The sequence below is a fragment of the Myxocyprinus asiaticus genome, chromosome 34, assembly GCF_019703515.2.
Source record: "Myxocyprinus asiaticus isolate MX2 ecotype Aquarium Trade chromosome 34, UBuf_Myxa_2, whole genome shotgun sequence".
NCBI classification, from domain to species: Eukaryota; Metazoa; Chordata; class Actinopteri; order Cypriniformes; family Catostomidae; genus Myxocyprinus; species Myxocyprinus asiaticus.
In genome coordinates this window covers 16,019,831-16,031,340 of record NC_059377.1, presented here as the reverse complement: position 1 = coordinate 16,031,340, position 11,510 = coordinate 16,019,831, and the positions used below count along the sequence as shown (strand labels likewise).

Genomic DNA, 11,510 nt, shown 5'->3' with positions numbered 1-11,510 from the left:
CATCCCTCCTTTTATAAAAAATAAATAAATAAATAAATAAAATCGAGGTTACAGTGAGACATTTCAAATGGAAGAGAATTTTTGGAGGGTTTTACATAAAGCTAATCATTTTATAAAAAGCACTTACATAAATTATTTTGTTAAAACTCGTTTTTTTTATTTTTTTATTTTTTTTAAGGTGTAAAGTTTAAATCGTCGTTTTTGCAATGAACTACAAAATTACCAGGATTAAAGGGTTTAAGGTGTTCCATCGTCATGGCAACAAAGTTGTCAAATTGGCTATAACTTTACACAAAAAAGGTTAGTAAGTTATTTTATAACACTAAAATCATGTTAACGCATATTGTTAACATCTTTTGACTATACTTCTGAAACAGTATTTTTACGTTTTCAGATTGGCCCCATTTACTTCCATTTAAAGTGCCTCACTGTAACCCAGATTTTGGCTTTTTTTAAATAAAAGGAGGGACAAATCCAAATAAATTTTTGTGGTAATCCACATTATGCCACAAATGCTGTTGGTTGAGCTTAACTTGTATTGAACTCTGAATGTTGCTTTAAACAACAATTGGGCTGCAATTTGTTATTAATGGGGTCCTTTGATTCTTTATAAATGTACGGGAATAAAACATATTATGTGCTGCCACAGATGTTCTGCAATCAATTTTATTGTTATAAAAATCTGTGTAAATACAGTATCAATCAGTTAAGGCAAGAATTAAAACAGTGCAAAAATCCTCTCTAACGCACTCATGTGGAATGTTTACATTCAAACTTAAATTTATTTACAAGTTTCAAAATTAAAGTCACACGTGAGTTAAAATGTATTGTCTCTTTTCTCCCTCCTGTTTTCTACATATTGTAAAGTGTGTTCATCTTTAAACCCCTTTGGATTTTTATTTAAACAAAGTTAGGTACCATTGGAGCTGAGTTCTGGTGTGTAACTGTCTGAGCATCTGTTTCACAGACCAAGAACAAACCCTAACCATTTAGAATGAAATAACAAAACAGAGCACAGGACATGTTGTTAATGGCCTTTAGAGTATCAACAAATTTGATTCCTGAGGAAACTGGCAGGTTTGATGGATTCCGCTGGATTCCGATCATCATAAATGTGCATGCTCCGAGCTCTGGTCACTGTCATGACTGTCATCCTCATTGCTAGGAGAACCAAGTGGATGGTGTAGTCCCACTATTGGGGAAATCTCAGAGGGCAAGAGAGTTCCTTTCTTTACGTTCACCAGTTCTTTTTCACGTGCGGCGGCCCCCTGCTGCCCTCCCTTCACTCGTTTCCACTTCATCCTTCTATTCTGGAACCACACTTTTACCTGTGCAAAAGAGAAATACTGTTAAAGATGTTTGTGGCTTTTAGTGTATGTCTACTTTGAAACTGTCTAGTGTACTTCTAAAAATGTGACAGAATTACCTTTTATAAGATATGTGTTTAAAAATATAAAACGAAAAATGTTAATGTCTCATCTTGCAATTTTGGGGTGTATTTTTATCAAACAAAATGCTCTCTATTATAAGAGTGTCCCTTAACCCATTTAAACCCAAATTTTCCCCAGCTAAGTGAGCATGCATTTTACTCATTGGCCCAATAAAAAACAACAAACAATAAAGTAACATAATTTTTAATTTTTACTAACAAGCAATTTCAGGTTTAAAAGGAAATGGCAACCCAAGGCTAAGTGCATATTTATTTTATTTTGACTTTGTTTTATTAATTGTAACAATACTTTGAAATCTGCAATTTTATACTGGGAGTCAACAATCAGATACCTGTTCAAAAATGAGGCTCTATGTTTTCCCATTGGTCAAATGTGTGACCACTTACATGTTTAACTGTCCTGTGACCATTGAGCCATAAGAGCAATTTTATTAATAAATCAATAATATACCCTTTAAACATTATATGTACTAAATATGGCAGTTGTATGTGTAACTCTGTGTACAGTACAATCTCTTTTTAGATCTTACACATTTTTTACTAAATTTCAGTCACAAATGTAATTGGTGGGATTAATGGGTTAACCAAAATATTTTAACCTGAAAATATTTAACCTTTTATTTTACTGAAGTCAGACAATTAGTTCATAGTTAGTTAGTTAGTTGAAAATATTATTCATTATTTATTACATTATTAGAATATCACTAAATCGACCTGAATAAATGAAGTTACACCAGCACGACAAATTTTAAGTTAAGATCAAGTAGAAATAGCTCCTTAAGGTAAGAAACCCTTAATACCCCACATATCAGCCAAAATAAATTAAATAAGTTAATAAGAGTTGTTTGCTCATTAGGAGACTACAATCTGGCAAAGCTATTAAAAGCATACAGTAGCCAGCTACACACAATGTTTATATACTTTTTTTCGTCTCCTAGCAATACAAGCCTCCAAGATCTGCATCAGGGAAACTCAACGCCACTTTGTGGGAACATGTGTTAGGGTGTGTGTTATGGCACTTTCCAGAAAGAGTTGTTTTGGCATGTAGACCCCCGCTCTAAAACCACCATTATGCCCTCTGTATCAGAATACCCTGCACACTGTGCATATATGTGCATGTATCAGATTGGATGAGAGACAGATTTACAGCTTTCTATAACATACTTCAGCCAACACAGCACTCAGTCCCACATATGCTCACCACGTACATAAACCAAGCAAAACACCTCATTTCATGTGCTTTGTGGGTAAGAGTGAAAGGATTCTTACTATCTGCTTTTAATCTTTAAACTTCTTCAAATTCACAGTGGATCTATGCACTTGTATCCATTATTTGTGTGTATGACTGGCTCTGTTGGGAACTTGCACTGGCTCTCCAGGCTATTTCCACCTGGTAAGTTATGTGCTGATGCAAAACTCCTGGCTGTCCGTTGGGCCATATTCCTGTCTTCCATTCCTGACTCGACACTTTGCTCTGTATTTGCGTCTCCACAGTGATGATCATACCGATACCTAAAACGGGTCGATCAGATCTGGACCGTGTGGCGGCAGCCTCCCCCCACCAAGGCGGGCTTGATAGGGGGCTATTACAGGCTGAGAAGTTTATTTTAGGAAGTGCAGCGCAGGTATTTTAAAGTGAGCACTGAAATGAGTATGCAGATTACCTTACATGACAAACACTTTAGTCAGATGAAGTGTGAGAACTGAGATCTTTGTAGCAATTCTTTGGAGTAATAATACAATGAAGTTTTAATGGAAATGTGGTAAATAAAAATGATTAAATTTTTATATACCAGTCAAAAGATTAGACACACTTAAATGAATGTATGCTTCTCTTAAAACTAAGGATGCCCCGAAACCGTTACTGGTATCGGAATCTTGTCCGATACTGTGCTCATATACTTATACTCGCGCTCGTAAAAATGCTCCGATACCAAAAACTGATACCATCTGTCGTATGAATTTCATTACGCAAACATTTAGTGCACTAATTAAAATCACGTCATGTCCTAATGAGATTTAACAGCAAAAGCTACGATTTAATGAGATAACTATATAGTTTTCATATGCAGCGGATTAAATGTGAGCGCTTGTGAATGTGTGGAGCTGGTGTTGTGATAAACATAAAGTCCTCCTATCTTTTAGAGCTCCATGGCTCATACACAGAAAACACCATCATGAGTATCACATGCTCTGTTTGTAGCAGATAACAGTGAGCAGAGCACTAAATCACGTTGTAGCGCAAGGCACATTCAGACTACATATTTATTTAATTAAATAGCAGACTTTTGTGGTTTAATAATCACTTTAAGTCACGTAGTGACTGGCTTTTCCAGACTGAGAAGATACTAAAACAGAAACACTTCAAAATAAAAGCTCAATTTAATTAATGGGAAAAAGTACAACAGAAACATATTACTGTATAGGTGTGTAATATTCACTGTAATACTACAAATAATAATAATAATTATTATTATAAATCAATAGTATTTTTATTACAATATCACACATCTGTGATGCTCTGTTATGCTGCACTTTATTTGAAAAAAAATACTCCAATGTTGTATTTTGGATTGTGCTGTGAGGTTCTGTATAAAATCACTTAATTTGTTAAAAGTAGCAAAATATCAAATATTTCATTTGGTTAAATTTTTAATGAATTCGTTTATTTAAACATAATTTTGCTGCTAATATTTGATGAAAAAAAAAAAAAAAAAAAAAAAACAGTTATCGAATTCAGTATTGGCGAATACCAAAAAGAAAGTATCGGTACTCGTACTTCTAAAAAATAAAAAAAACTGGTATCGGGACATCCCTACTTTAAACCAAAGGATTATGCTTAAAAGCCTGAAATTAGTTTTGTTCACTAATATAAATTGTGCCTTCATACTAATTTACCTACATATTTCATTTCTACATAAATAATAATAATAATAATAATTACATTACAGTTAATTGGACTGAATAGTGGGATAAAAGCAGGTAATATGTATGCATAAATTACATATATGGGAACTCTGTCAATACTGTTTAGCATGAAAAAAGCTAGCATGAAGTTGTTTGAGAGAATGCCCAGAGTGTGCAGAGCTGTAATCTAGGCAAAGGGTGGCTATTTTTTAAAGCAGCTAAAATATACAGTTTTTTTTTTTTTTTTTTGTTTGTTTGTTTTGCAATCTGTTTTTTTGTTTTTTTGTTTTTTTTCACTACATAATTCCCATATTTTCATTTGTGTAATTATCACATTTGGTGTGTCCAAAATTTTAAAAAGTAGTGTACATGAATTCTCATAAATAGTTCAAGATAATTACAGTACGACTGAGACATCAGGGCCGATGTTCACATTTTGCTGTTTAAGATCTGAGGTCAACCCACGTCCACAGATTTACTGGATCTGTGCTTTGAGTCATTGGATAGGAAGCAACTGTGTGGAGGAGTAGGAAGGGAAAAGGGGTTTGAAACAGAAAAATGCAAATCCTAGGTGAGTTGCTTATACAGGGCTTCATTTTCAATGAAGACAATGAAGCTGGAATGGAATTCTCATGAATGGGTGTGTTAGATCCGAAGGCCACTTTGAATAATGCATCACAATCAGCATGTGTATTAATACACAGATATAAAGGAAACATTTTCCTGCCCTGTTTGAAAAGTTTAATAAGTAGCAGTCAACGTCATCATTGTCCAATTTGAAATATCTTTAGCAAGTGATATATGCCATTTACTATCTCTTATTAAGATCAGTCAAAAAAGTGTTTATTTTAGGTGCTGAGGTCATAAGAATTGACTGCATAATAATTGTAAAAGAATGTAAAATTGCATTAGATGGAGTATATCATATCACATCACAGGACATTATAACTTCTCAAAACTATTAAAGTTTCAACTACCCATATATAAGTTTAGTTAAGTAGTACACAGAAAAAATTGTCAATACAGATGCTTTTTGCCCATTGTTTGGAGTAAAAACTGAAATATCTGAGATATAATATAATAAAAATCAGTGCACACACAATTTCACACATTAAAAATGCAAACAGTCCTGAGTATCCCAAATCTACATTACATTGGAAAAGAACAATGTCGCTCATTTCTTTTTTCTTTTTTCTTTTATCCCTTTTTCTCCCAATTTGGAATGCCCAATTCTCACTACTTAGTAGGTCCTCGTGGTGGCGCGGTTGCTCACCTCAATCTGGGTGGCAGAGGACAAGTCTCAGTTGCCTCCGCTTCTGAGACTGTCAATCCGTGCATCTTATCACGTGGCTAATCGCGACCACGAGGAGGTTACCCCATGTGACTCTACCCTCACTAGCAACCAGGCCAATTTGGTTGATTAGGAGACTTGGCTGGAGTCACTCAGCACACCCTGGATTCGAACTCGCGACTCCATGGGTAATGTCGCTCTTTTCTAATGGACCTCATATTTTTACATAGCTTACATTTTCATATTTTGTGATTAATATCAGAAAATGATGGCATATTTTCAATTTGTTAAGAATGACTAATATTTAGCAATGCACTTATCACTTTATACTTTAAGTGTAGTCAGCCTATATGCAGGGGCGTAGATTCCAGTGGGAATTGGGGGGAGGTAACCCCCCCCCCAATAATCAAAACAAGTAAGAAAAATCCTCCCCATTATTTATACCATGATCAATGGAAATATGTAAATGCTTCACGCTGCAACCCCCCCAATGTTCAAGCCAAATCTACGCCCTTGCCTATATGCAAAGAAAAAATTATGCTACCCATACCCATAAAAAATGGAATAATTTTAAAAGCCAATGTTATGTCTCAGTAACATGTGAAAACAGGCTAAGCATCGAACGTACTTGTCTTTCTGTGAGGTCAAGGTTGACAGCAATTTCGTAACGTCTAAGCCGTGTCAGATAGTTGTGGTGAGCGAACTCTGATTCCAGTTCCCGAATCTGTTCCTTGGTGAACGCCGTGCGCTCCTTTCTCGGTTTACTGCTCACGTCTGACTTATAGCTAACATCCTTGGATTCTGAAATGAAAAACAGATCACTTTCCAGCTGCTGTAAATGGACAGAAAAAAAAAAAAAAACCTTGAGCAGAAAGCAAAAGGGGTGAAAAAATAAGATGGTGTGATAAACTGCAGGGCCCTGAAATAAAATAAACGAATTTTTTTTTTTTTTTTTTTTTTTAAAGCGGACCAATTTGGACTGCCAATCATCCTTTATTATGGTGATATGGCTCTGGTGTTTTTAGCAGGCAGAGAAGGGCCAGGCCAGAGAACGTGTGCACTCAAATCTGGCCTGAAACAACAGGGCTTCGTTCACACTCTCCAACAATCAGATCAATTTACTTTCTATTTTCCACACACTCCTCTGTTTACAGAATAAATGAAGACTTCCCAAGGAATATTACTGATTGCTCTAAAAAATAATTAAATGCAACTGTATGCAATGGCTGGTTGACGATTATTATAAAATATGTTATAATTATAGTAATATATAAAGACATAATATGTCTTTACTAGGTTAATTTAATCTGTTAACATTTGGTGAGTTTGCATACAGTAAAATCACCAATCCCTTCATTTATTAGTGTTCCTAAAAATAGGTTATAACAAAGGAACATAGTGCAAAATATGCACCACTTCCTCAAAAGCAAAAATGGAACCGAATGGATATATCAGTCTGCAAAGTGTGTAGATTCAAGAGCAAAGAATTAATTGGGCATATCTTATGTGGAGTTTGCATGAAATTTGGCATGTTTGAAATATGATTAGTAGGGTTACTTAAAAGTAAATACCAAAAGTTTCTTGTTATACTATATAGTATATTTTTATGTAGGTTAGATTTGGTTGGAATCTATAAGGACATTTAAAATCTAACATACAGTAAGGACACTTTTTTTTAATCACTAATAGGCTTTTGTCTTCGCTGATATTCTACTATCACACTTTTTGGGGTTTTTAATGCGAATGTTTTGATAAACAGTGTAATATAGGACATTGATCAACTATGTAGGTGTGACCAGACAGGGAACATCCATTACAATTAATTACAATTTGTTAAAAAAAAAAATGTGTTTCCATTAAATTTATTTTGCTTTGCCATTCAGGGACGGTATGATTTAGTTGATACATTTTTGGCTGTGTTGAAAGTTGCATGGATATACAACTGCTCTAGAAATTCAAGGTTTTACAGTACACAAGATAATGAGCCATAAAGCTCTATTTTATATCCAATGTCACTTTCCTAAATAATCTGTACAGTTTATCATTGCAACATCTCATCACATGATGTGGCTCTAAATGTAAAGCACACTGCCTTTGATAACTTCCAACAGATGAAGGAGGAAATTCGATTTGAAATAAAGGCACATCAAGTGCCAACATAAGCCCTCTGGAAATTTTTACCAGCACTGGGCCTATCCATCAGTCTGTCACCATGGCATAAATTATAGGCACCTGGATAAAAAAAATAAAATAAATCTACAACATATAGGCTCCCTGCATGACATGACTAAATAGACCAAAAAGTCTTACAATTGCAATCAGTTTAATTTGCACTACTACCGCAAAGGTGAATCATGGTCATCTGGAAAAAACGAGTGTCTGTTGGGTGTTCAATCTCAAAATTTGTTAATTTATTTAAAGTTCTTTAAAAATGACAATGAATGTTTCTTGATGGCAAGATCTCAACTCTGTGTTCGTGCAAAACAACTAGGTTACTTTTTTGTCTATAGCTCTGTTGTTAAAGACTGTAGGTCAACATGTTCTATTGTTCTTGAAATTTAAAGAGCACATTTTATACAAATTGTCCAGCTGCAGCTCTGACTGTTTTCACCAGCCATAAATGGTGAGTATGTGTTTAGGGGTATCAAAAGCGCAGCTGTGGGCAGTGCGAACATTTAACAGCGGGCTTCACCTGTGGGCTATTAAAGGCCTTAGGGTAAATGCCACAGTGACTTACACCTCTGAGACTGATGAAAGAAAGATATAGGGCAGCCCCACAACACCATGCCCTGTCATTAAATCACTACTGTGGTGTGTACAGCTCAACTAACTAAATCTCATTTACTACATATAGCACCTTTATGTACCTTTATTTCTTGATATAGATACATTTTCATAAATTCCAAAATTATTTATTTTAATTCTATTAATTTTTATTTTAAATATATTTTTAATAATTAATATATTTAATATAAATATATATATTTTGAAGAGTTTAAATATTTTTAAATATTTTAAATAATGTATATTTTTTAATTATTTTAAATAATGTATAAAATTATTTATATTAAATAAATGTGTATTTCAGAATATATAGGCAGAGTGTTCTTTGAACTGCTACTAAATACAGAAAAATAAATTGTTCTGTCTAAAGTTGTATCAAACATATGATTTGATGTATGTACTTTTCCTTAATATTTATTTGACTAAATTAACAAAATGAAATGTTTTTGGCAGTGTGCCTCAAACTGTGGAGCAAAACTAAAAACTAAACTACTCTCAATTCCAAAGTCATCACTAAAGTCTACACTAAATAGAATAAATTATCCGTCCTTGTAATACAACAAAGATTACAAAGACAGATTACTTTTGATTAATAAATGATCTGTAAATAAAATGCCGTATTACTGACCAAAGTTAAAGACTTTGATATAATCTGTTCCTATATAATCAAATAGACAATAGTCCATTCTCCAGTCATAACACACACTTGACTTATTCATATTTAAATATATTAATTTGATATATCTTTTCTTATTAAACCATTCAAGATTGCCTTCAAATTTAAAGTAAGAGAATTACAGATCACACAGTTTCATACTGGATGAGATGAAGAAAACTGTGAACTGCTTACCTGAACTGTCGCTCTTTATTTTGCTATTCCGTCGCTCTGGCTCAACAGGTGACATCGTCTGTCTCCCAAATTCTCCTGGTACACATGATACCCCAGAGGGGTCACTATCAGCTAGCGATGAGTTACCAGTGCACCGTCCCTGGGAACCTGCTCCTCCTGAGCTGCACAGTTCTGCTGCAGTGGCCTCGGGGTGCGGCAGGCAAAGGCCATGACAGTCGCCACCAATCGAAGGCATCTGCGGGACATGCCAGGAGGGTTGATGCTGTGAGTGATGTGGATGCTGTGGAGTAGGGTGCACTCTGTGATGAGCTCCTCCAAAGCTGACCTCATCCCCTGGGTAACCGCAGGGTGGCGAGGATCCTGGGAGGTCAGGATAGGAGACGTGGTCTGAGCGGCCGTGCAAAGCCAGAGAAGACTGGGTGAATGCCGGGTGCAAGGCTTGGGCTGGGGCGTGCGGGCTCCGCAGACATCCGAACAGAGAGTGATCCATTTCTCAGTGTCTACAGAACCACACAACTCCAGATCTCTCCAAAAGAAGTGGAGAGTTCTCGGGAAACCAGGGAAGCCAAAAAATGCAAAATCACAAGGCTCTTCCACAGGCCTTCACACCCGTGGCTACCGTAGTCCAGGAGTCAGCGGCAAAAGGAAGAAGGAGCGGCCGGCGTTGAAAAGCAAGGCCTCCGGTAATCCTGAGCATGCAGCCCTGTTGCCAGGCGGAGAGAGAGGGTAAATACACACAGCCTGCGAGAGAAAGCTCGGGTGACAGACAGGAGAGAGAGAGAGAGATAGAGAGAGGGAGAGGGAAAGACAGAGCAGTCTGGGCCCGAGTGAATACAGTGCTTCTGGAGAAGAGGAGAGGGAGAATGGGGGGGGGGGGGGGTGCTTGAACAGAGTTTCTGGAGGAATGGATGTTATATATAGGGTGTAACATGAGAGGGAGGCTGGGTCACTATAGACCACATGCATATGATCTTCCACCAGAAAAGCGAGGTACAATAATTCTGAGGCTTGCCAAGTACTGTAGTTCCGAGCTCACGAAAACGGGGGTACTTTATTTTGAATCTGGGCGATCTGACCCCACCAAAACTTTTTTCTAAGAAATAAGTTGCGTAAGCAGTCAAAGTGTGAGTGTGGACCGGACCGGAGGGGTTGCATGGGGTGGGGAAGAGGATAGGGGTGCAGGGTTTTAGGGTGACTGCAACTCAAATTGCATTGTGTGTCTATTTTTCTGTAAACTAAGGTAACTGAAAATTATCTAGATTGTCAGAATTATCTTCTAATTCCTGGAATTTACTCTGTTAGAGGATAATTCTCCTGGAAAGCACCCGGTTTGCATAGGACAAATTGGCTTTGCATTACTAAAAAATGAAAGCAGTCGATGTCTTTGTTCTCCATAACATTAAATACATTACAGCAAACTACTTATAAAAGTTTTTTACTTATAGCTTTTAAAGTCTATCTTCTACCATGTAATACTTTGAAATGTGTCTACCAAAGTCTATAACTAATTCAAATGGCATGCTGGACTCGCTTTTTGCTGGCATAAAGCGAGATGCAGATTTCAATAAATCTGTCTAACAATAAATACATTGGACTGTTACTCTTTTGGTTTGGTTGGTTGCATAAAAAATAGACTTGAGAAGACAGATGCTGTTCATTCCTATGCATATATATATTTTTTTTTAGATGGAAAACTTTGTACTGTATGTCTCGATGAATTCTCTATGAAACAGAAAACTTTTGAAAAAGCCTTTTTGGTTTTCACAAAATATCTATGGTTTTGAGCAAAGCGTGAAAGCTCATTTAATGATCTAAGTTCACAGTGCTAGAAGAACATTATTTTTTAATGAATATGTTATTGAAAGCACAAACAATTTTATTGACTTTTGTTCAGTTTTCATACTGCAAAATGAAGCTAATTCAGAACAATCAAGTGGATGTATTTTTCCACAGTTTTAATTATATTTATATATATTTTTTCATCCAGAATGCATAGATTATAGAAAAACTAATTTTTAATGTGGTGGAAACTTGTTGAAAAAAATGTTGCTTATAAATACATTGCAATTAAAAATGCTTTGCTTGCTTTAATTCCCATTTAATTTCAAATTAACTTGTAACTTTTCTCCATGATTACTTTGCTTTACATTTAATTAAGAATACAAAGGTTTGTAATTCTTCAGTGGATAAAAATACTACTTTTTATCCCAGTTTTATTGTGTCCACAA

The 11,510-nt window shown here is 35.6% G+C and overlaps 1 protein-coding gene across 1 annotated transcript; it reads right to left on the bottom strand.

Moving 5' to 3' along the window:
- Positions 1-280: 280 nt before the first annotated feature.
- On the bottom strand, positions 281-10,109 carry LOC127425177 (homeobox protein MOX-2-like). The gene is made up of 3 exons (XM_051670876.1): positions 9,283-10,109; positions 6,277-6,449; positions 281-1,328 (listed from the first exon to the last, which is right to left on the bottom strand). Exons 1-3 carry the CDS (start codon positions 9,770-9,772, stop codon positions 1,107-1,109), a joined length of 885 nt encoding a protein of 294 aa, XP_051526836.1. The 5' UTR covers positions 9,773-10,109; the 3' UTR covers positions 281-1,106.
- Positions 10,110-11,510: the final 1,401 nt, after the last annotated feature.

Coding starts and splice junctions, on each gene's coding strand:
- LOC127425177 (XM_051670876.1), bottom strand. CDS start 9,772: ATGGATCACTCTCTGTTCGGATGTCTGCGGAGCCCGCACGCCCCAGCC. Junction 6,450..9,282: donor AATAAAGAGCGACAGTTCAG/GTAAGCAGTTCA, acceptor TTTTCATTTCAG/AATCCAAGGATGTTAGCTAT. Junction 1,329..6,276: donor TTGACCTCACAGAAAGACAA/GTACGTTCGATG, acceptor TCTTTTGCACAG/GTAAAAGTGTGGTTCCAGAA.